This window comes from Gigantopelta aegis, chromosome 8 (assembly GCF_016097555.1).
Source record: "Gigantopelta aegis isolate Gae_Host chromosome 8, Gae_host_genome, whole genome shotgun sequence".
In the NCBI taxonomy this organism is placed as follows: domain Eukaryota; kingdom Metazoa; phylum Mollusca; class Gastropoda; order Neomphalida; family Peltospiridae; genus Gigantopelta; species Gigantopelta aegis.
The window spans coordinates 37,775,927-37,803,283 of NC_054706.1; the positions used below are offsets into that span (position 1 = coordinate 37,775,927).

The window sequence follows — 27,357 nt, forward strand, 5'->3', positions numbered from 1 at the left end:
CAACAGAAACAAAGGCTGTGGTGTATTTATTTTTATAGCTGTCGACCGATTTTAATCTATACAATTTTTTACAACAAAAATATAAAGTACGATCCACTATTTCAGGATATGATGCTATAAAACACACAATCAAACCTAACACGATTATACAACTAATATAAATGAGAAAAAAACCCACTTCTCCCCTTCAAATAAAAAAAATTAAGAGTCAAACGTCGTTATCTCGAACACGGGGTATTTCGAATTCGAGAGCCCGTTCAGATTTTATTTACCGTGCACAGTTAGAATCCTTTCTGAGCAAAATATCCTTTCCTTATGGAAAACGTGGACGCAATCCCTTAAATATCTGCTAAAAACCGAGTCACAATATAAACATTACTTTGTAAAGACATTAAACCAAGGCACCCAACCCTTGGCAATGCGAAATGATCTGCAAATAATACATTTATATTTACATACAAAAATAAAACCATCAAAATTTGAAAAGTAACGAAGTGTTTCCATGCACAGTTGGAAATAGTAGTATAATGTAGACATGGTTATTTTAAAAACAAAACCTCTCTTAATATGGACTGTTTATTTATGTATGACCTAGGTTTTGACAACTTGGGCTGCGTTAATGAAGAAATATAAACACATATTTAAGTGAAAATTGCAATAATGGATTTGGTTGTTGTAGTTGGCCAAGCATAAATATCCTAATAATATGCTCAGCGAGCACATGCTGTAATAGAACATTCATCAGTTCATGTCAATTCACTGAGTCATTTGTATTATTCGTTAATATATTTATGTTCCATCGACTCAAACGGTAATTTATTCACTTACTTATATACAATGTATCTCATAAATGCCGTTGACCTACGGCCAGAGAGTTTTAAAAAGTTTAGTTTTACTTATTCGTAAATATATGTATGTTACTGTGACCCAACTGTCATTTATTTACTTACTTATATACAATGTAGGTCATATATTCCGTTGATCTACGGACAGGGAGTTTTAAAAAGTTTAGTTTTACTTATTCGTAAATATATGTATGTTACTGTGACCCAACTGTCATTTATTTACTTACTTATATACAATGTATGTCATATATTCCGTTGACATACAGCCAGTTTTAAAAAGTTTAGTTTGACTTATTCGTAAATATAGGTTTCCTCTCTCAATATTTGTGTGGTCCTTAACCATATGTCCGACGCCATATAACCATATATAAAATGTGTTGAGTGCGTCGTTAAATAAACATTTCCTTCATTCTTATTCGTAAATATATTTATGTTCCAGTGACCCAACGGTCATTTATTTACTTATTTATATACAATGTATCTCATATATGCCGTTGACATACGGCCAGAGAGTTTTAAAACGTTTAGTTTTACTTATTCGTAAATGTATTTATGTTACTGTGACCCAACTGTCATTTATTTCTTTACTTATATACAGTGTACCTCATAAACCGTGGAATACGGCCAGAAAGTTTTTAAAAGTTCAATTCAGTTACCGGTATGAATTTCCATCCAGAACTATTTAAGTATGCGTAGCTCAGTCTGAGCTGTTCACCGGTGTCGTGTTGGTCAGTGTGTGCCATCGACTGACAGATGTCCGGGGTTGTGACAGCATCTCTTGCCAGTGCATCAACTCCTCCCCGCGTGCCACCATGAAGGAGCCGACCACCACCTTGCCATACTCCTCGTCGTCACTGAAGCGGCCACTAGCGCGCGTCTTCATAACGGATATGACGACACTGCTCTGCTCCAACTGCCGGCCGCCGATGTGGAACGAAAATGATTCGTTAAAATTCGGCTCGGGCGATCCGAACTGTACCGCAGTCTTCTTCGTTTTGTGAGTCTTGCGTCCGTAGAAATGTTGTACTTTAACATACATACCTGGTAAGAAAATAACCAGAAAAAAACATGATCAATATTCAATATATTTTTCTGCATTTGAATTGCGTTTTCATAAAGGTTTTAGTATTTTACATTGATATATACATCATAGCTTCGCTATTTGTTTGTGAAGCTACATTTCTGTTCTGTTTAATACTGTAAAACTGGTTATTTTGGTGACATGTTAATCCTACCGAATAGCGACCTTTGTTTGAACCTCTGTTTGATATTTGAGGAGATTGATTTAAAATGAAAACCGCTAACGGGTCTTTTGAAGGGGATCGTTATTATGACCCATCACATTTAACCAATCCGTTTCTGTTGGTTGTTTGAGATGAGCATCCTAAAAGTGTCACATATCCTCACTCTCGGCTTCCTGGGGTTATGCTAAGACTTGCATTGCAGTGTAATTAATCCACAGGCAAGGCAGAAGTAAGTAGACTGGGGGGGGGGGGGGGGGGGGGGGGGGTTGACTGAGGTCGAGGGTGCAAAGCTAAGTATCTAGGAGTGTTCGGGGGTATGCTTCCCCGTAAAATTTTGATAACTAGATGTCCCGAAATGTAATTTCCTGCATTCTACAAGTAAAATTAATTATTGGGGGAGGGTTATAGCCCCCATGCACCCCCTGCTCCGCCGTGTCCAATTCGATGCTAATAATTTAGGTGGGAAAACATATTTAATGTTCGTTTATGAATAGGAAAGTGAACAACTAATCTAACATTATAAGTTGTGTCCGCAAGTTGTGGCAATCGGTGATCTTTGGCCAACTATTACAAACTGTTATGGTTGTTTTTTCCACATATACGTCATCCATCACAAAATATTTTGTCTTCCGACATTTTGTGCCACATTTTGTATGTTTTATTAACTTCTTCAGAATTATGTTGGTAACCTTCGTGTTGTAGTTTAGCGCGTGTAAAATTCGGGAAAAGCCTATGACGTGGTCGCGAATTCCAGTTCAGCCACGCCAGGGCATTCGCGAAAAAAACAAAAACCCACATCGTTTTCAAAACATTACAATGTATTTCTATATGTAAATCTGTTCAGAACTTCCTTATAAATAGCAAGCGTTTAGATAATAATTAACCATTCGCCATCTAAACTCCTCTTTCCTTTCTTACTTCCTTTTTGATCTCCGTATTTACTTTTCTATTCTTCTGTCTATCCTTGTTAACCACAGTGCAGATGTTTGTATTACTTTCGTTGTCGTCATCTCGGTTTATTAAATGTTTATGTGATAAATGCAAGAAGAGCCCATAGTATAGACATTAACCTGTTGGTCAGTTTTAAACCACTGTATTTGATTGAGGAATAAAATTTTGTTTAAACCAAAAATCACATCATCGGCCTCGGTGGCGTCGTGGCAGGCCATCGGTCTATAGGCTGGTAGGTACTGGGTTCGGATCCCAGTCGAGGCATGGGATTTTTAATCCAGATACCCTCCAAACCCTGAGTGAGTGCTCCGCAAGGCTCATTGGGTAGGTGTAAATCACTTGCACCGACCAGTGATCCATAACTGGTTCAACAAAGGCCATGGTTTGTGCTATCCTGACTGTGGGAAGCGCAAATAAAAGATCCCTTGCTGCTAATCGGAAGCGTAGCCCATTTAGTGGCGACAGCGGGTTTCCTCTCTAAATCTGTGTGGTCCTTAACCATATGTCTGACACCATATAACCGTAAATAAAATGTGTTGAGTGCGTCGTTAAATAAAACATTTCTTTCTTTCAAAAATCACATCGGGTGACTATTAAAACGGTGTCGTATGTCCTGTGACTGACAGATGGAAAGAGAATATTATGCAAATACTGCACCATTGAATAAGAGGTGAAATAAGTTTTGAATTATTATTAAAACCGAACTGAGTATACTACTTCCCCGAGTTACTCAGTTAAACGTACATGTATCCAGAAAATAGTGTTAGAGTGACATGAACCAACTGAAAGGTAACCCCAATAAGTTTGGTATTCGTAATATATATAACTTGTATGTTATCTACACGTAGTAGTGACATAGGAGAGTATTATATTTTGCTAACAACATAAGGCATAATAAAAACATCAAACTGAAAGTATTTACCATCCGTCAAATGTAACGCACGTAAAGGTACGTGTAGATAGTCTAGTCGTGTACCTAAGTCACAAATGGAGATACTCCCAGAATTATAAACATATATATATATATATATATATATATATATATATATATATATATATATATATGTATATGTGTGTGTGTGTGTGTGTGTGTGTGTGTGTGTGTGTGTGTACGGCTTCCTTGGTATATATATATATATATATATATATATATATATATATATATATATATATAAAGGGACATTTCGGAGATAATTTCTGGATATCGCAGATACTAATTGCGTCATATTATCTAGAACACATTGGTGATTTGGTGATTTATGGGCACATTAAAACGGCAAATAAAGCCACTTCAAGGTTAATTGAGGAGCGAGACGTAGCCTAGTGGTATAGCGCTCGCTTGATGCGCGGTCGGTTTTGGATGGATCTCCGACAGTGAGCCCATTGGGCCATTTCACGATCCAACCAGTGCACCACGACTGATACATCAAAGACCGTGGTATATGCTATCCTGTCTGTGGGACGGTGCATATAAAAGATCCCTTGCTGGTAATCGAAAAGAGTAGCCCATGAAGTGGCGACAGCGGGTTTCCTCCTTCAATATCTGTGTGATCCTTAACCATATGTCCGACGCCATATAACCGTAAATAAAATGTGTCGAGTGCGTCGTTAAATAAACCATTTCTGTCCTTCCTTCCTTCAAGGTTAATTGTGTAAATGTTCAGGATGTCAGATACTAAAAACGGCTCATTAGGATCCTACTTGTTAATGTGAAACGAGGAAGAAGAGAGCACTTCAAAGTTAATATGGTGAATGTCCCATTAACAACAAACAGAAGTAAAATTACTGATTAGTAAAGTTGATCCAGCATTATCATAACACGCACACCCGGACACAAATAAATAAATAAATAAATAAAAACTAAAGCCGGAATTGTTAGAGGAAAAAGCCAGTACCGCCTCTGGTTTACTGCTAATTTGATGCATTTCGATACATCAAATAAATATCGTTTAAGTGCTAGGAAGATGAACTTATAAGTAATAAAGTTATATTTATAGTGTAAAATGCCCCCTGGCAATAATAATGACGTGCTACTGTTATGCCTGAACTATAAATGTTAATGACACTGTATCCGTTAGGCAATTCGATATATGGAGCCATGAAAATATTACGTAACGCTCGAGGGGTGGGTGGGTGAAAGTTCAAACATTATGCGACATACTGCATTATTTAATACTCGGATATGTCCGATACCATTGCGTATAAATACATTATTTATCGCGCGACTGTTTCTGAAGGGACGGGGGTGGGGCGTAACCCAGTAGTAAAGCGTTCGCCTGATGCAAGGTCGGTTTAGCATCGATCCCCCTCGGTAGACCCATGGATTATTTCTTGTCCGGGCCAGTGTACCACGACTGGTATACCAAAGGTCGTGGTATGTGCTAGCTTGTCTATGGGATGGTGCATATAAAAGATCCCTTGCTATTGATGGAAAACGTAGCGGGTTTCCTCTTTAAGAATCAGCAGATGTTTGACATCCAATAGCCGATAATGAATAAATCAACGATCTCTTGTGATGTCGTTAAACAAAACAAAAAATTTACTTTTGTTTGTGAAGGAGGCAGATCTGTCAACATGGCGTCTTATGCAATATTTTGATGGGAAGTATGGTCTAGCGTTACGTTACGAGTGGTCTAGTGTGACGAAAATAGCATTACATAATATTGGACTGGACTAGTGATTAACGTGCACATTCAGAGCAAGCTGTTGCAGCGCACGCCGATCTTGGGCAAGACAGGAAAGGCATATACTATGTTTATCTTTAAAAAAATACATCATTTCAAAAACTTGAAATGGAGGTACAGGCTGAAATGCTTAAATTAATAATGACGTCAGCATTCTATTGTTCTCTGTGTGCATTATATCAACTTAAGCGTCACTGCCCACTGTAATATAAAAACAAATTAGATTTTTCTCCATTTCCCATGTTTACCTTTAAGACTTGGGTAACTGTAGTTTTGGATTTGACAATATGTTAATATATTAGTAAATGAATACATGTATTTGATTCAATGCACAAGGGATGTAATATAATATGTAGGTACCACTGCTGTGCAGTTTTATTTATAATATACTTATTTCTGTGCTTATATCCAATTAAGGTTCAAGCACGCTGTCCTGGGCACACACCTCAGCTATCTGGGCTGTCTATCGAGGACAGAATTAGAGGTTAGTGATGGAGACGTCGGTGTAGTGTCGCTCTAGATGGGAGCCGGTTCCGGGATTCTAACCCAGTACCTACCAGCCTTTTGTCCGATGGCTTAATCACGACACCACCGAGGCCGGTGTGCGCAATTTATTATCGTAATGTTGGTTTGAGAATTACCTGTGTCCTCGTCAAAGTCGAACTGTCGAAGATTTCTGGCTTTCATAATGGTGACTTTGATCTTGTCCGAGTTGGGCAAGTAGGCCAGGCTAAAGAAGATCTCGCCTAGTGAGACGGCAGTCTGAAACGAAAGTTTATTTAAGTGGAATAAAACAGCCAACATCAAGCAATATCGAGTTAGATTGGTTAATATTAGTTGATCCAAACACCGGACATAGAGGCTAGTGACATCAGATTTTAATGATATCATGTAATTTAACATCCGTACGTAGATATCTTTGTTTTATTAATACCTAGTTATGAGTGCATCTGTTATTTTGTATGATTTTGGAGAGGTCTAAATGTAGGGGAAATATGGCCACAGACCACAATTAATTACGCTACATGTTTCTATATAGCGTTAGTGGTTATAACATTTTTTATTAGTATCAGCAGGCCCATGGATTTTTGTATGTACCTTTGTTTGCCTGGGGGAAACATACCCTGAAAATGACAACCCCTGTTGTCCAGCTCTTTCTCCCAGGATATTGGTTTAAAACAAGCACACCCACTAAACCTGGCCGCAGTACACCCATTTTACACAAAAAGCACTACTTTTCCATGGGCCGGAAATACCACAAAGTCTTCAATGTCAACAAGTTACACATGTTTACAAACTACATGCTCTCCTCTGTCAACTTCAGTCAAATAGTTGCCACTTCAAAGCTGTCTGCCATGAAATAAACACAGCCAAACAGCAGACTACATGCGCGGACAAATTTCCGGAAAGATATCTGTGATCTGTGGCCATATGTTACCTGATCCTCTTCCATTAATGTTTTATAGTCGTAAATGTGATTTTAAATCAATGTAGAGAGTCTGAATCAACACTGGAATGCTAAAAAAAAAAAAAAGAGAAGTGTTTCTTTATGAAATTTGTTTTGAACTTTATGTCTTCACAAATCAGTAAACATATTTACATGGGCCATGGGTTCCAAGTCGCTCCACATCGTCTCTCCTTTCGTCAAGTCGAAATCTCTCAGTGGAATCATCACGTGACCTAAAGAATGTCGAACCCGCCTCTTGTCCACATCGTACACCGAGAATCGTAAGATCCGTCTCGTCACGTCTTCAGCAGGAACCTACAACCAGACACCCTAGTTCTGTTAGTCATTCAGATTCATTATATCCAGTTAAGGTTCAAGCACGATGTCCTGGGCACACACACACACGCCTCAGCTATCTGGGCTGTCTGTCCAGGACAGCGAGTTAGTTGTCAGTGGTTAGTGAGAGAGAGAAGAGGGTGTAGTGGTCTTACACCTACCCATTGAGTCATTAAAACTCGCTCTGGATGGGAGCCGGCACCGGGCTGCGAACCCTGTACCTATCAGCCTTGTGTCCGATGGCTTAGCCACGACACTACCGAGGCCGGTCAGTAATTCAGAATAGACATTATCATGTGCAGCAGCTGTGTCGATGGTAAATAGGTTAAGCATCAGGATTAATCTCTCACCCTATTAGCTCTAGCCATTCAGTTACCAAAGTTCTTTATGACTGGGATCGCAAATGATCACCATTATAGAAACCTTCTCCATACAATTAGCGTCAATGATTAGTTTTTAAATGAACAGTTGAAACCATTTCGATTTTTTATTTTGTTTTGCAAAATGAGAGTTTTTGCCGCTATGCTTATTTAACTGGTAATGGTTTTTAGATGGACTAAAACGTTATTACTAACTGTGCGTATTTATTTAGAAAATCTGTATCGAAATTTAAGTTTCCGTTAGACAAACAAAATATATAACAAAATTATAGATTGTCTTAAGTTTCTGCCATTGTTTCCAGGTAGACCATTTTTCTGTTTAGAATATTAACGTTTCCAGTCGTCCTGTTGTTTGTAGTAGACCAAAATAAATTTTAATAATAGATTTATAGTCCTATATTATATGGAGAATAATCTCACAACGAGTTGTTTTAAAATGTATCTAACGAGCGAAAGCTAACGGACACGAATGTATTATTCTATTTCTTACATATCCTCAAAAACCAGGTTTTAAGTAAATTTTAACACCTTTATCGACTAAAAGATATTTACAACCCTTTGCACTTGTAGCACGCATCAAAGACTCATGATTGCCAGGTTAACTATACGTAACAGTCTAATCGATTTCCACCGTGCTGTTTTTTTATTGGACGTATGGCAATGGGGACCTGGTCATCACCTAGGAGCAGCCAGTCGTATGTCTTGAAATTGTTAGTACACTTACGTGTGTAAACAACTATGTGTTATAAAAAATAACGCATGGTGTTCTCACCAACGGGTGTTTAACAGATTATATTATATTATATTATAATATAATATATTATGTCCATGTGATAATTTTAAGACCTAAAACTGGATAGCATACACACTTAGACGTCCTCTCTCTCTCTCTCTCTCTCTCTCTCTCTCTCTCTCTCTCTCTCTCTCTCTCTCTCTCTCTCTCTCTCTCTCTCTCTCACACACACACACACACACACACACACACACACATACATACAAGTGATAACTGGGGAAGAATAATAACAATATAAATATACAAAAGAACACACCTGGAAAAGAAATGTTTCGTTGAATGTTGGAGATAACGTCTTCTTGCGTACTTTGGAAATCCGACAGGTTTTTTCATCAGGAAGTAGAATTACTTTGACGAATGGATCACGTGCCAATCTCGTCTTCCCTCGGCCTGCCAAAATATGAAAAATATTAAGCAATCCATTATTCTACTGATAGAAAGCGTTAAAATGTATGCAGATTGTTATTGGTCTGTTTTGTAAATAAGTCAGTCAGACTTGTTCAAATCATGATAGAAGCATGAAAGTTGGTGTACATATACCTTGAAATATTTAGAAACGGAAATGACTGGTACCCAGCAACAGAATCAGTGAGTACACCATCAAAATGGCGGCCATTTCCAAGATGCCCATCTAGTTTATTACACGTTGCTGTTATACACATTATGAAATTATGTTCCGTTTCTGACACAAAGTGTCCCACTAGATGAAAAACAAAATTGACTGATTGAAAACAAACAAAGGGATTTTGCACAAATGTGTTAACATACTAGGCCCTCTCCTATAAACATTCAATATATGCATATATTATTTTCTTAAATTAGAAGCAGCAAGAAAATTTTCAAAATTATTGACATCTCAGGGTCTTGTCGGATCGCCTTTACAAGGCACTTCAAGTGATTAGAAATTGTACGCAATTTGACTACATTATATCCGAGATTTGTAAAGTGCTACCGATATACTCACCCATGTGTCTCTGGGTTAAATACAGTTCACAAGTTTACATGTCTTCCGATTAAATCGTCCCAATTACAACAGAGTTGGTTATCGTAAATTTGACACTAATAATTTAAGGTAGGTGGTCAAGTTTCTCAAAGACATGGTAGAATGTGTCCAAATTGCAGATATACAGTGCACAACTTGTGAGTGAAAAATTAAGGAACCTGAAAGACACTCTGTTTGCAGATAATACAGCGAGCCCAAACCCAGTCAAGACAACTCTAGTGTGTACTACTGATAACACACCATAATAAAAAATATAAATATATATGTATATATTTATTGCAAAACTCAATATTTCATCACAAATCATGTTTTTGTTCAGTTACATACGAGCTAACAGTGTACTGTATCACTGGCAGTAGTGGCGTAGCGAGGGGGGGGGGGGGGGCAAGTAGGCAATGCCCCCCACCCAATCAGACCTTTTTTCTTTCTGTTATCACTGTATTAAATTTTGTTTAAATCATGCATACATACATAGTGTGGGTTGCCCCCTCCCTCCAATAGTGGGTTGCCCCCCCCCCCACCACCACCACCACCCCCGCCCCCTCCCCAAATATAAAATCCTGGCCAGTACTGCAACATATTTGAACAATAACAAACGAAAGTTTATGCATGACTGCTTTTTGGTTTAGTTGATTCTGTAAACAATATTTACTTATTACAATCGCATCATAACGTCACACTCGAATGCTATAAAGGTTAGGAAGTGTGTGATGTGAATTTTGCGAGTACTGGGGATTCCGGTCTCACCTAAAAATTGATGTAAGGCCATGAATTCAAGGCTCCCCAACCTTGACATGGTCAGAATGGACTAGGGAAAATAAATATTTAAAAAACAAAACAAAAAATAAAAACAAATTGAGCACCGATTTTTATTACGTAGAAAGTAATTCGTAACCATAATTATCAAGCAGGGAAGCAAGATATATGTTAGAATAACATCCTGTGTGGCACAATTAATTTATCGATTTGTCATTGTTCAGTATGCGTAGTTGAATATCCATTACTTGTTGTGTATCATTTTACTCCATCACAACAAACACTATCATTTTTACAAGCTACTGTACATAGCGAGTCAACATGTATCTGTGAAACAGCTGCTTTGACAATTAAGGCGGCGCAACACGATACGAGTGCCCTGTACCAGAATAGCGTATTACATATAGCAACCGATGAAATCACAGATCGTAAATGAGAATTCTCATGGCTATTCTCGTACCAGGCTCTCGTATCGTGTGGCGTCGACTGAATTGTCAAAACAGCTGTTTCGCAGACGCCGATGTCGCCTTTACAGAAGAAAAAAAAACTTCATTGAGATTCGTAGTAGTTGAAGGCTTTCTGGCGAAAGTGGGTATAAAATATCCTGACATCTAACTGACGATGTTAGCAACTGAACTGAACTGAACTTTATTTACACTCGGGCCGTAATCTACGGCATATGAGGATATATACACACAGCAGTTAATATAAGTGTAACAAGATGATGGGTGTACATTAGTGTACATAGATACAAAGATACACAAAAATACATAGAATATCAGCCAGAGGATGTGAAAGTATTCATAATTAAATTACAAAATATAGAAAGTTTTCTACTTTGGACACCAGCTTTTTTAAGAGTTAAATAATTTATAAAATTTATATATAATTTTTGTTTAGACAGCGGTCTGTTCCGTGCATATCTCCAATAAAACACCGGTTTTTAGCTCTTTTAGTATGACTAAATGCGCTACTTTCAGTAGGAGTAATTTTACTACTGTCCAAATTATGTTTCCCTCAACTATAATTAATTATATTTTCTCGTCTAGTGTATACACTAATTATTTATATCACAAGATGACCAATGAATGCGTCTGATCAATTAAACAGTTAAAACAATGATTTTTCTTTTGGCATCATTTGCTTTTTAAAAAGAATTTAAATAAGTCTCCAATACCAGACGATGCACCCCTTTCCCCTTCATCTGCGTCTGAATATGCTAAATGTCTGTTTTCTCTTGACTGAAATCTACGTGTTACAGATTGTGTGACGGGCTGTACCTGGTAAGTCCTTCACCTTGACCAGTGTGACGCTGAGCTGTTCGACGGCCGCGTCATACACCAGAGAATACCACAAACGTCCGTGGGTTGTCGGGGGCAGAGATGATTCCTCGTCTTCCGAGCAGCTCTGGTGCCTAAAACGTAAATAATAATAATAATAATAATATCAATAATAATATCAATAATAAAAATAAATTATTAAAATAACTTTTAATTTTTAATATTTTTTTAAATGTTTAGTGATTAATATTTATATTAATTGATAGAAACCATCAGCATATGTTTATCATCTAGAACCAGCATTAACTGACGACATCGTGGATTCTGAATAAGTGATAAGGAAAACCCTCCCAGTCTCCGATAAAGCTAGCCCGAGTACTCTGGACTGTAAGAGAGCTAGAAGGCCATTTGGAAGGTTATATACGTTCTCATTACAGACCGGCCTCGGTGGTGTCGTGGCAGGCCATCGGTCTAAAGGCTGGTAGGTACTGGGTTCGGATCCCAGTCGAGGCATGGGATTTTTAATCCAGATACCGACTCCAAACCCTGAGTGAGTGCTCCGCAAGGCTCAATGGGTAGGTGTAAACCACTTGCACCGACCAGTGATCCATAACTGGTTCAACAAAGGCCATGGTTTGTGCTATCCTGCCTGTGGGAAGCGCAAATAAAAGATCCCTTGCTGCTAATCGGAAGAGTAGCCCATGTAGTGGCGACAGCGGGTTTCCTCTCAAAATCTGTGTGGTCCTTAACCATATGTCTGACGCCATATAACCGTAAATAAAATGTGTTGAGTGCGTCGTTAAATAAAACATTTCTTTCTTTCTTTTCTCATTACAGCGTATAACCTTCCAAATATCGGTCTAGCTCTCTTACAGTCAGAGTACTCGGGCTAAGATAAAGCATATCAGGCCAAGTTAGGTTTAAAATTGTGTTAAAATGGAACAATATTAATGGCAAAAAATAGGCTAGGCCTATCATAAACATCAGCAATATTCACGCAATTTTCTAGCATTTTTTATGGGCTTGAGCAGTTGATCTATAATAATTTGTTGAGAAATTTCTTCACTTGGCAGGTTACATTTCGAGGAAAAGTAAAATCCCAGATAGTCGTCATAAGCTTTTATCAATCTGATTGTTTTGCCTACCTGCATGGATGCAAAACCATCTGCAGAATTCAAAGTGTTCTTATGAGAACTTTTGAAAGCCTCTAAATAATTAAATAATGTATGGCTTTATGAGAGAGAGAGAGAGAGAGAGAGAGAGAGAGAGAGAGAGAGAGAGAGAGAGAGAGAGAGAGAGAGAGAGAGAGAGAGAGAGAGAGAGAGAGAGAGAGAGAGAGGATGCGGGGGGTGGGGGGGGGGGGGTGGAAGCCAGTACCCTAAATTATTATATTGTGTTGTTTTATTATTTTTATGTACACAACCCATGTTTTACCCTTGGCATGTGTTGTTTTAATTGTAAACAGGGGACAGAGAAATTTGTTTAAAGATGTATAGCTCTATGTCTTATATAAATTCCATCAAGGTACCTATACAGATCTGGCTGGACAGACCCGAGAAGGCTTTGTTGGTATTGCATCGGCATCAGGCTGACGCCGCGCTGTCTCTCGGTTGGCTGGATCCGTTCTGGGGGGAGTGTGAAGGTCGGAATTCCCTCCAGCGTCATCGAGCGCTCCATTGAGCCGCTGTTTCTGTAGGCTCCAAACGCAAACGCTTCGGGACACGATCGTCGCTTGACGTTGTGGGGCGAGCAGCTCCTGTGTTCAGAACGGCAAGAAAAAGGAAAAGTTAAACTTTGTTTTGTCTAACGACACCACTAGAGTATGCTGATTAATCATCGGATATTGGATGTCAAACATTTGGTAATTTTTTACACGAAGTCTTAGCGGAAACCCGTTACATTTGTCCATTAGCAGCGCGGTATTTTTTATTACCCGAACAGGACAGTGTATACCACGGCCTTTGACATTCCAGCCGTGGAGTACGGGTTGGAACAGGAAAAATAACAATCAGAAAATGGGTCCACTGAGGAGGTTTGATCCTACGATGCAAGCACTTCCAGCGAGCGCTCTACCGACTGAGCTAGATCCCGCCCGACAACGAAAGGAATGCTGGTGTAAACTTAATATTCAGCAAATTTTAAACTACGTTGTTGTGTTTAACACATGGTCACAGCGACACGTGTTCCGGTACGACGGAGCAGGGGGGTATGAAGGACTAAGGCCCCCAATAATTTTAAATCAAAAATATTATTGGTAGTAAATCTTAAGGCAGAGATGAATTGTCCTTGTAGAATGCAAGAAATTGCATTTCAGGACATCTAGTTTTCATAATTTTACGGAGGAGTGTACTCCGAACCCTGTAGAAACTTTGCTTTGCGCCCTCGATCTCAGGCAGTCCACTCCACCCCCAATGTCTACTTGCTTCCGCTGTGCCTGGTGTTAAGAATGGAAGTTCAAATATAGCTTGTACTTTTGTTTCTGATGAATATTTATTTCCATGTACCAATACAGGTGTCTTAATTATCAGGGTAGGAGCAAAGTTACATTATTAAAATCTTTACTCAACCCGACGAACATGGTGACGATTACGGTTTTCTTCTAATAATCGTAATCAGTCATCTTAAAAACGAAAAACATAAAGATTACGATTATGATTTTGAGTTCTCCATCAAAATAAAATTAAAATTTACAAATCGATGTTAAGTTGATGCTATCAACATGAACACTACTCAGGGAAATATTGCTTGTTTACATGAACTTATACGACATGTGGTGACGACATAACTTTAAAGGTGTAAAGTGTATCCCACAGTTAATGGGTATCCTTCAGTTAACTACAAACTTGTAGTGAATATATATTAGTACTAATGCAACGTATTGTGCTATCTCTATAGATTCGCAATAAACTATTTTACCACCCGTGAGAAAACCTGTCTCAATGTTAAAGTAATAATCCTCATGTGTTTAATATATCTGTATTGTCACAGCTCAACATATAAATGGATTTATTTATGTTTGAACAGCGCTAAATGTGTTGTATGAGAATTTAGTGACCAAATTAAATATGTACCATTGGCAAATTCAAAGGGGTGTACTCAACGCCACCATTTTGTTTAATTATATAAAACATATTTTAAAGCACAAAACACCCATGGATTGATTGCACTCTCTCCTTATGAAATGGAAAACAACTGTCACACCTCCATTAATTTTGTTTATTATAATAAACCATCAAATCATAGTGTATTGTTTACACGTACACGTACATGTACACGTACACGCGCACTCAAACACTGTTGTTATAATAAATTGTCAAATCATAATGCATTGTGAAAATATACTCAAACATCATTAGACTACTTCTCGTTCCAGCCAGTGCTCCACAACTGGTGTAACAAAGGCCGTGATATGTACTATCGTGTCTGTGTTCTGGTGCATATAAAAGATCCCTTGCTGCTAATTGAAAAGAGTAGGCCATGAAGTGGCGACAGCGGGTTTTCTCTCTCAATATCTGTGTCGTACTTAACCATATGTCCGACGCCATACAACCGTAAATAAAAAATGTGTTGAGTGCGTTGTTAAATAAAACATTTCCTTTCTTCCAACATCATTATAATTAATAAATCATCAAAACATAGAGTATTGTTTATACGTACATGTACACGCACACTGAAATATCATCATTATAATAAACCATCAAATCCGTGTATTGTGTACACGCACCCAAATATCATTATTATAATACACCATCAAATCATAGTGTACTGTTCACACGTACACGCATACACGCACTCAAATATTATTATAATAAACCATCAAAACATAATGTATTGTTTACACGCACACTCGCACTCAAATATTATTATAATAAACCATCAAATCCGTGTATTGTGTACACGCACCCAAATATCATAATTATAATATACCATCAAATCATAGTGTACTGTTCACATGTACACGTAAACGCGAACTCAAACTTCATTATTATAATAAACCATCAAAAAATAATGTATTGTTCACACGTACACGCATACGCGAACTCAAATATTATTATAATAAACCATCAAAACATAATGTATTGTTTACACGCACACTCGCACTCAAATATTATTATAATAAACCATCAAAAAACATAATGTATTGTTTACACGTACACGTACACGTACACGCACATTCAAACATTATTATTATTTAAAAAATGCATTAAACCATAATGTAGTGTTTACACGCACATTCAAACATCATTATTATAATAAACCATCAAATCATAATTTATTGTTTACGCGTACACGTACACGCGCAATCAAACATCATTATATAACAGTAATTCTACAGGTGCAAACAGTTTAAGCAGGATTTCTAAAATTATGTATTTTAATTAATTTTAGACAACAGCGTGGTTTTCGAAATTTGAATTGAATGCTTTCTATATTAACAAAACTTACCCTTCCCTGAAATGTAAGTGTGCCCTACACTGTAGGATGAGGGAAAACTGGCTACCCTTAGCTGTGTTATTAATTAATTGAGATAGCTACCCAGTTTATGAAGCGTACAACAAACATAACTTGAATACATGTTTCCCTCTAACAGTATTTACCGAGAGTTTGGAGCAGATCTTGAGAAGCTTTCATCAGTGATTTCATCAAATGTTGCATTATACTTTCGTCGTTTTTGTCGAAGTCTGAAGAATACGACGGCCAGAATGATGAGCAGTAACGTGGCAGTGGTACATCCTATTATGATTCCCAGAGTTGTGCCTTAAAATAAAATAACGAGTGTAACAATCATGGTACAGTGTACAGTGTATATCACAGTAAACGAATACAAAGATGGTACAGTGTATGTCATAATAAACGAATACATTGATGGTACAGTGTATGTCATAATAAACGAATACAATCGTGGTACAGTGTATGTCATAATAAACGAATACAATCGTGGTACAGTGTCTGTCATAGTAAACGAAAACAATCATGGTACAGTTTACAGTGTATGTCATAATAAACGAATACAATGATGGTACAGTGTATGTCATAATAAACGAATACAAAGATGGTACAGTGTATGTCATAATAAACGAATACAAAGATGGTACAGTGTATGTCATAATAAACGAATACAAAGATGGTACAGTGTATGTCATAATAAACGAATACAAAGATGGTACAGTGTATGTCATAATAAACGAATACAATCGTGGTACAGTGTACAGTGTATGTCATAATAAACGAATAGAAAGATGGTACAGTGTATGTCATAATAAACGAATACAAAGATGGTACAGTGTCTGTCATAGTAAACGAAAACAATCATGGTACAGTGTACAGTGTATGTCATAGTAACCGAATACAATCGTGGAACAGTGTATGTCATAGTAAACGAATATAATCGTGGTACAGTATATGTCAGAGTAAACGAATACAATCATGGTACAGTGTATGTCATAGTAAACGAATACAACCATGGTACAGTTTACAGTGTATGTCATAGTAAACGAATACAATCATGGTACAGTGTATGTCATAGCAAACGAATACAATCACGGTACAGTGTATGTCATAGTAAACGAATACAATCATGGTACAGTGTATGTCATAGTAAACGAATAAGCATGGATACACAAAGTGTGACAATCAATAAATAAAATAAACTATATTTATACTAGGTATGTAGTTTATTGTTATTTCTACCACAAATACCAGACATGACAAAAATGATCCTAGCCCGATATAACTGCCGTGAAATTGACATTTAATGATTCATACATCTGTGTAGTGAACTCGCTCCACTAAAGGTTACCAACTAGCCGAAGTGCGTTTATTTATCATATACAAATATTCATATATTATATGACTATAGGGATTTATTTATTTTTCAATAATCTTATAACGATACTGGGATTGGAGCAAGCTGACTACCTAATGAGGCGAGTTTACCAACAATCATGTTAAATGATGTATACGAAAGTGTTGCATGCATCAGCCGACTTGAATAAGCATTTGCAATGGCTTCTAAGTAAATGAACGTCTTGCTTACTTATATTAGCAATTAATAGTCTGTAGACACAGGGAAATGTGATTGTGGCAAACTGACTAAGCACTACTAATTGGTTTGTTAACATTATTGATTTACGAAAAAAACCCACATTCATTCTTTTAATTTAATTCTGAGACATTTTCAACAAATATTGTATTGTGTTAGAATCTGTAAAACTAGCTTCATTGTGATTCCAGGAATAGTATCATCATGAATATGATTGTCGCAAACTGACCAGGCATTGGGGCGAGTTGATATCATTTAGGGGGAGCAGTTGACTTTACAGATATGTCCTTTTCGGTGAGTTGACCAAGCACTTTTGCAAGTTTGTAGCATTTAGGGGTGACATGACAATACCGATATGTCCTTTTCGGTGAGTTGACCAAGCACTTTTGCGAGTTTGTAGCATTTAGGGGGTGACATGACAATACTGATATGTCCTTTCCGGTGAGTTGACCAAACACTTTTGCGAGTTTGTAGCATTTAGGGTGACATGACAATACTGATATGTCCTTTCCGGTGAGTTGACCAAGCACTTTTGCGAGTTTGTAGCATTTAGGGGGTGACATGACAATACTGATATGTCCTTTCCGGTGAGTTGACCAAGCACTTTTGCGAGTTTGTAGCATTTAGGGGTGACATGACAATACCGATATGTCCTTTTCGGTGAGTTGACCAAGCACTTTTGCAAGTTTGTAGCATTTAGGGGGCGACTTGATAATACAGATTGTAGAGAGCTGGTTGTCTCTGTATAGTGTAGCGAGTTGACCAAGCTCTGAGGCGTGTTGACCGATTATTTATTCAGCTTTTCAGAATCCACTTTCGTAATCAGAGGTGTCAAATTAGTGGAGTTGAGGGGAAGAAAGGAATAAAGTAAAATCTTCAGCGCATGTAATTTGCCAGTGTTTATAATACACCTACATGTATATCCATAGTTTCACAGGACATATTGTTAGTGTTTAACTTTTTCCTCTTTTTTTAATGTGTTTATATAATAAATTGAAAATGAGCGCCAAATAGCATTCATTAAAATAAATTACATGCAAACAAACAAAAAATTTAAAAAATAAAAATAAAAATATTAGACTAATTAGTAATTAATTTGTAAACTCATTGAAATATGTCATAAAAGAAATTAGAAAAGTAATTTCTTACCCATGTTATAGTGTATCATTGGTCAACTTTAACTGTATTATAGGGTATAGCATTTAAATGTCAGCATGTTTTTCGACTACATGTATTAGATTTAACCAGGTTTTCAACATTAGTGGGGTGTGCCACTAACTGCTATTGTCCTGAAGATCCGAATGTCAGTCCTAATGACAACGGATTGAAATATAAAACGAGAAGGGAAGACCCATTTATACTAAATGGAGAACGCTATAGTATATCAACATTTCGATGTGCAGGGCCGTACCCTCCGGGGAGCGGGGGGGGGGGGGGTATTGCCCCCCTGAGAATCTCACTTTCTTTTTGTTTTACTCCAGAAAATAGCATACATATCTCAGGGTTTAATTTGTATAGTGTTTCATTTGTTTATAAAAAGTAGTGCCCCTCCTCAGGATTTTGATCAGGGTACGGCCCTGGTGTGGGTCTAAAGTTTGTTTTGTATAACGACACCACCAAAGCACATTAATTAATTAAGTATTACCACTTCCAAGCAAGACTTCTGTATTTTATACCTTACTGACTTGTATGCCCATCAATTCATTTGTTTTTTCCCCTCAAGATTTGCACTGATGAAACATCAAAGATTTTAAATATTTCTAAGTACATTTAATTTAACCTTTTTTTTAAAGTTTTATAATTTGGTAATTTAGACATAATGGAAACTCGCTACATTTTTCTATCAGCAGCAAGGAATGGTTTGTATACACCTTCCTCACAGACAGGACAACACACACCACAACCTTTGATATACCAGTCGTGGATCACTGGTCGGCAGTGGAAAAAGGCTATCAGAGAATAGTCGTTACAATAACACCCACTGGATGAGAGTTTTAATTGTAACTGCGTGGAAGACGAGCATGTAGTGTTATGCTTTACTGTCTCCTGTATAAAAATGTGAAGGGTATTTTATTTAATAACTGCGTGGAAGTATGGGATGGTTTTATAACTGGTACAGATGCACACAAAAAAAAAAAGCAATATATTTTATTCAACCATATTTTGTACAGATTAAGTTATACGACCTGCAAATAAATTTGAGAAAATTTCGTGTTATATGTTAACTGAACGTATTGAAATATTTTATTAATAAAACTGAATCTGTTTGAAGTTAGATAATACAATACGTTTCATCCATGTCGGTTATTAAACTGAATGTTTAATAGTGTATGATACTGTTTTATTAAATATATTTAATGTGTTCTAGTTAGATAAATATTTTTTATATCTCAACTGGATATAATCGAAGAGGGTAGTAGTGTATATTATTTCGTGTTAAATTATTTAAATGCGTTTTTAATGTAATATTATATTTTTTATTTATGTCATTTATAGTCTCTCATAACACTATATTTTAGATTTGATTGTAGTGATGGTGTATGTTTTATAACTGCAGTAAGAGCCTAATAAATAAGTTGTCTGTCTGTCCCATAAAACAATACCATAAAACAAAATTTAATGTAACCAGGCCACCTATGATGTCCCAACGAAGCGCTAAGATAGCTTTGAAAATCTGGAGTGAAAGCCAAAATGCAGATTTTTAGTTTTGACTCATATTGCTTCCTTTTAACGAATCAAATACATAGAGGGTATTTCATGTTTTTTGTCAAATATGATTTATATCTCATCGAGTAAAGTTTGCAATCATATATCTCAAGTCGCGCTTCTATTTATTATATAACTTTTGGCAATTTACCTTTATTTTTAAAATGCCAGCAGCAAAATTGTTCCGGCTTTCTTACAATGAAGATAACACTTTTTACAGTGACGATAACACATTTCAGAGTGAAATAGTGAAATTTCCACTCTAAAATGTGTTATCGTCACTGAGTGACTGATAACACTTTTATTTCACCGATATTTTAAGATATTTCACTTAATGTTATATAACAAACTGCCGTCTTAGTACAGCCGAATCTACACTAGAACGAAAAAAATCGAGTTTGTAAGAAACTTCAAATGTTATTTAATGCTATCCAATGTTTTGATTTTTTATTTGATGGTTGTAATCCATTTTCATCTGTGAAGATATGCGGTAAAAGTTGTTCTACCTCAAGCTTTATAAGGATATATATATATATATATATATATATATATATATATATATATATACATATATATACATATATATATATATATATATATATATATATATATATATATATATATATATATACACATATATATATACATATATATATATATATATATATATATATATATATATATATATAATGATACAACGCTATTTCAACATTAAAATAAATAAATAAAAAAGACTGGATTTCCCTAAACACAAACCTAATACAAATACTACAAATACGATTGAGCCTATTACAATACTATAAAGTGTACGATTTCTTCTTATTTTAAAAACATCTCCTTCTACCTCTTCTTCTTCATTCAGTTTCTTAGCGCTTCTTAAAATTCAGACGAAGAGTTTTACCACCTCCATAAAACCAGCAGTCAACAGCAGGTCGCCTCCTTCGCATTAAAGTTTTCTCTGGTTGTTATGGGTTGTGACCAGATGTTCCGTCTTACACTATCAGCGATATATTCTAAATGGTTAAATAACACCAGTAACCTTGATCTAGAGACTACAACTTCTAAACAGAGATACTTTCAATCCACACTTTTTTAATGAATTACTGGATGACAATGACATTTGGACAAAACAAGTTAACAAATTAATACAAGTAGTAACCTACCATCCACGACAACGACGATTTTTCCATCATCTGTGTGCTGTCTTTGAACCGTCGACAACTTGGGTGACGTGGTCAGTGTCAAATTGTCTGCCGCTGTAGGCTGAGGTCCTGGGCCATCTTTGGCACCCATTGGGAACTAAAACAGTCAATATGATATGTTTATATAGAGTACATTTTAAATGTTGTTGACTTTTCACGTCTGTTGGTGGTTGCAGCACGAAACGACCTCGAACAAGCGAACTAAACGTGCTCCGCCACCTGGTCGTCGAGAACACAAGCAACTAACGTGGATCGATGGAAACTTTCTATGCCACATCGATCAAAAGAGGTGTCCCGCTTCCCTTTAGGCGGTAGAGATATTTTATTGACGCAGGTAACTGACACAGATACAGTTAGTGTGCTGTAGTAGTTAGCTAGGTTGAGAAGGGGGCGGGTGGGCAACAAAATACAACCCGTGGTGAAAGCAGTGCTGGATTAATAACGTAGCAGATGTAGCAAATTGTACGGACCACGCGAATCAACTCATTATTTTATATATATATATATATACGCATGTCATTGACGTGTCATATTATGGTATGGCGTTATTTTCCGTGCGTCCGGAAACGTTTCGTTTTCGGAGCATATCTGCCTTATCAATTCATATACTATAGGATCATTAAACCTTGCATACAAGTACAACTTGGGATTGTAGTATGTCGCGTACCATAACTAGGTCACCGCGACCTACTTTTCACGCAGTAATGCACATAAAAGGAAATCCTTGTCTGGACCATATCTTTCTTATCAATTCATTTAGGATCATCAAACTGTGTATGCAAGTACAACTTGGGATAGCGATTTGTTGCGTACCATAACTAGGTCATTGCGACCTACTTTTCATGCATTAGTGCACATTAAAGGAAATCCTTGTCCAGGCCATAGTTTCCTTATCAACTGATAAATGATCATCAAACCTTGCATACAAGTATAACTTGGGATGGCGGTGTGTTGCATATAATAACTAAGTCACCACGACCTACTTTTGATGGGCGTATCTTATACCTCACCAGTTTTTTTTTTTTTTTTTACAAGGGCACATTACGGTTAATAGGCCTACCGACTACTGTTTTTCTACAGAACCAGCAGCTGCTTAATCCAGTACTGCGCGCTAGAAGAAGGAAATGTTTTATTTAACGACGCACTCAACACATTTTATTTACGGTTATATGGCGTCAGACATATGGTTAAGGACCACACAGATATTGAGAGAGGAAACCCGCTGTTGCCACTCCATGGGCTATGGGCGCTAACAGGAAACAAAAATGGCACGATACAAACCCCCTAAAAAAAAAAAAAAAAAAAAAAAAAAAAAAAAAAAAAAAACCTATGAAACTTTATTAACTACAAACAGGCCACCAGACGACAACATAAGAACATTTACAATGACAAGATGACAACAGTAGCTTTTCGTAAAATATACAAACATGATTCAAAATAACTATACACACTACTTTGAAAAAAACAACAAAAAAACATGTGGACAAGATTTGACCTAATATAGTTATTAAGTTTCTCGAGTCGTTTTGTGTACCTCTATATATGTGTCTGTTCAGCTGTGACACAGTTACGTCACAGAAGAAATCACGGTTATTGATATATAAAATAGGTTTAGGTCAAAATCAAATCAACATAGTAACCTGTTTTGAACACGCGCAAGTACAAAAGGAGTTGTTGCATTTCATTTTAGTGTAATGCGTAGGAGTTGCGCCATTTCATTCCGCATAATGTTTCGTTTGTTTACAGCAAGAAGATGTTTTATTTAACGACGCACTCAACACATGTTATTTACGGTTATATGGCGTCGGACTTATGGTTAAGGACCACAGATATGGAAAGAGGAAACCCGCTGCCGCCACTACATGGGCTACTCTTTTCGATTAGGTCAGGTCATAGGGTTTTACGTGCACGTTCAGAACAAGCTGTTGTAGCACACGCCTATCCTGGGCACAAGAGCCGGCCTTGGCCGGCTCCTCCGTCCAGGACAGGATTAGCAGCAAGGGATCTTTTATATGCACCATCCCACAGACATGATAGCACATACCACGGCCTTTGTCGTGGTGCACTGGCTGGAACGAGAAATAGCCCAAATGGTCCCACAGACGGGGATCGATCCCACACCGACCGCGCATCTGGCGGGCGCTTTCCCACTGGGCTACGTCCCGCCCCTCATTTGTTTACAGATACTGAGAAGCTGTCAAACTAGGTTTCTCCAAATAGTTACATGATGGCTAGTATAGGTAGTAGTATAACTTTAACCATTTTAAATAAAACGTTCATTCATTAATTTCAATTTATTTTCGTGCTTATATCCAATTAAGGTTCAAACACGCTTTCCTGGACACACACCTCAGCTATCTGGGCTGTCTGTCCAGGACAGTCGATTAGTTGTTAGTGGTTATATTAAACGCATTTTTAATGAGAAATCAACATTACGGTTAGAACAAAATGTATTTATATGTTGTAGTCAAAGTAAACTGGATGGTAACTGATTTTAACGAATAAACCCATAATTAACAACGTAATACATTTGTCAACAATTTTTTTTTACCTGACTTGAATATACACAAAGTACATCCTTCTAACGCAGACATCAAATGTAAGAAAGTAACGTATCAATGATTTACTTTGTGAAAGTTGATAATCATTAAATCCCAACCCATATTCAGAGAGTGTGACGAGTGTGTACGCACCCACGCCCACGATACAATATGTTACCGTAATCAAAGTCAAAGTCAAAGTCTGTTTTATTTAACGACAACACTATTTATCATCGGCTATTGGATGTCAAACATTTGGTAATTTTTACATGTATATATTCTTAGAGAGGAAACCCGGTACATTTTTCCATTAGTAGCAAAAGACTTTTTATATATACCATTCTACAGACATGATAGTACACATCACCGTCTTTGGAATACCAGACGTGGTGCACGGACTGAAACGAGAAATAGTCCAATGGGCCCACCGACGGGGATCGATCCCAGACTGGCATCAAACGGGCGCTTTACCACAGGGCTACGTTCCGCCTTTACCGTAATGAAGACACACACACTTTTGACTATAAATGTGATCGCTCGCTTGATGCGCGGTCGCTTTGGGATCGATCCCCGTCGGTGGGCCCATTGGACTATTCCAAAGGCCGTGGTATGTACTATCTTGTCTGCGGGAAGGTGCATTAGAAAAAAAATGTAGCGGGTTTCGTCTGATGACTACATGTCAGAATTATCAAATGTGTGACATCCAATAGCCGAAGATTAATAAATCAATGTTCTCCAGTGGTGTCGTTAAACAAAACAAACTTTAACTGTAAATGTGTTCGTTAATCCGAATATTTATAATATAAACATACGCAGACACAGATCCATAAAAAAAACCAAATGGCGCATAAAATTACTAAATTGTCTTTAAATACTAAAACCCAAACGTCAATATGGTAAAGCCATTGAAACAATGTATGGAACTGTGTTAACAGAGAGAGAGAGAGAGAGAGAGAGAGAGAGAGAGAGAGAGAGAGAGAGAGAGAGAGAGAGAGAGAGAGAGAGAGAGACTATGAGTATTATCAGAAACCGTTGTCATAATGACTATAGTCCCATCCAATTATAGTAAACCGATATTTTTTACTAATTTAATGTTACCCAACACTTGATTTCTTTAGAAATGCATTAAAACAAAGCCAAACCCAAAAAGGTTTTGTTTTATTAATCACCATGTAAAATGCATGATGTTTTAGTAATTTCAATTTTAAACAAATTTCTGTATGATTCAAATGCAAATTCTTACTGATACCACTATCTAAAGTTATTCATAAACCAAAGATTAAGCTATGAAGCAATGTGAAGGTCATTAAATCAAATAATTCCCGTTTACTTAATATTATTAGGTTTTAGATAATTGACAGCACTATAGTAACAGAGGTATTGTACAAATTTATACTTTGTTCGATAATACGGCGGTTTTTTCTTCTTTCTTTTGCTCTCTCTCTCTCTCTCTCTCTCTCTCTCTCTCTCTCTCTCTCTCTCTCTCTCTCTCTCTCTCTCTCTCTCTCTCTCTCTCTCGATGAAACGAGTCGAGCGCGCTACGCTGTATATTGTGTATCGTCGTTATACCTGTAGTAATAAACACCCTCAAACTCCAACCAGGACCCGAACGCCAGTGGTTGTTGCTACTGTCTACTGAGGTGACTAGTTCCAGCCAGTGCACCACGACTGATATACCTAAAGCCGTGATATGTGCTATCCTGCCTGTGAGATGGTGCACATAACAGATACCTTGCTACTAAAAGCAAGACTAAGACTATACGTCAAAATTACCAAATGTTTGACATCCAGTGGCTGATCATTAATAAATCAATGTGCTCTAGTGGTGGTGTTAAAGACCCCCGCAGGTTTGAAGTGCCTTTTTAATCACTTTTAAAAAACATTAATCATCCACAATATACAACACTAATTTGCCCCAAAACGCGCCGCTAAGCATCTTTATTCCAAAAGTTTTGGGGATGATAAAGTTTGCTTTTGTTTAACGACACCACTGGAGCATATTGATCAATTAATCATCGGCTATTGAATGTCAAATATTTGGTAATTCTGACTAGTAGTCAACAGAGGAAACCCGCTAAATTTTCCCAATGCAGCAAGGGATCTTTTATATGTACTTTCCCACAGACAGAAAAGCACATACCAAATCGTTTGACAAGTTGTGGTGCACTGATTGGAATGAGAGAAAAAACTCAATCAGTTGAATGGATCCACCGTGGTGATTCGATCCTGCGACACAAGCACCTCAAGCAAGCACTCAACCGACTGAGCTAAATCCAGCCCCTGCTGATAGACACAGCCATTCACAATTAACACAGTCTGCTACTATATAGCGCTACCTCGGTAGACTTTTGACAATGTACGCTTATAAATCAGCGAATACAGACGGGTTTATATAAAATGTAATTGATTATATATATTTTATTAGTAATCGCAGGCACGGCGAAGCGGGGGGGGGGGGGGGGGGTGCTTGGGCTCTATCCCCCGAATAAAAAAATTATTGATAGTAAATAATTATTCATTTTACTTGTAGAAGGCAGAAAAATGCATTTCAGGATATCTAGTTTTTTAAATTTTACGGGGGGAGCATACCCCCGAACCCTCTAGAAACTTTGCTTTGTACCCTCTATCTCAGTCACACACACACACACACCCACACACCCCATCTCTAATTGCTTCCGCCGTGTCTGAATCGATGTTAAAAGATGGTGGCTAGTGAGCAGCTTGAAATAAATAAATAAGATATTTATAGTAAATAGCAAATAATATTCATGACCACAGATATCCCAAAATAATGCCAAAATAATAAATATTATATATAACCACAGCATTACAAGTTATTTGTGAGTACTTGTTACTACAACAAGGTAAGATGTCAAACTGTCTCTAAAGTTACTTTAAAGAATGAAAAAACTATTCAGTCTAAAAGGTTTCACGTATTAACATTTTGTAGTGTAATATTTTATTTGAAACAGTGTTTTATAAAGCAGTAATATGAAGAAATATGTTGGTATCTTACCCACTGAAGAGCCACGTCCTGAGAGACGAGACAGCAAGACGTTTAAAAGATTGACAAGTTTAGAGATATCACGTCCTACAACCGTTCGGGCATACCTGTTCATAAATATATATAAATAGCCTTGCAAATCC

At 37.1% G+C, this 27,357-nt stretch overlaps 1 protein-coding gene across 1 annotated transcript; it reads right to left on the bottom strand.

The window, feature by feature from the left end:
• Positions 1–16: 16 nt before the first annotated feature.
• On the bottom strand, positions 17–27,357 carry LOC121378782 (synaptotagmin-15-like). Its single transcript, XM_041507098.1, has 9 exons — positions 27,227–27,357; positions 21,632–21,767; positions 16,318–16,477; positions 13,248–13,475; positions 11,720–11,853; positions 8,937–9,070; positions 7,325–7,486; positions 6,366–6,486; positions 17–1,886 (listed from the first exon to the last, which is right to left on the bottom strand). The coding sequence occupies exons 2-9, from the start codon at positions 21,759–21,761 to the stop codon at positions 1,543–1,545; spliced, it is 1,413 nt and encodes a 470-aa protein (XP_041363032.1). The 5' UTR covers positions 21,762–21,767; positions 27,227–27,357; the 3' UTR covers positions 17–1,542.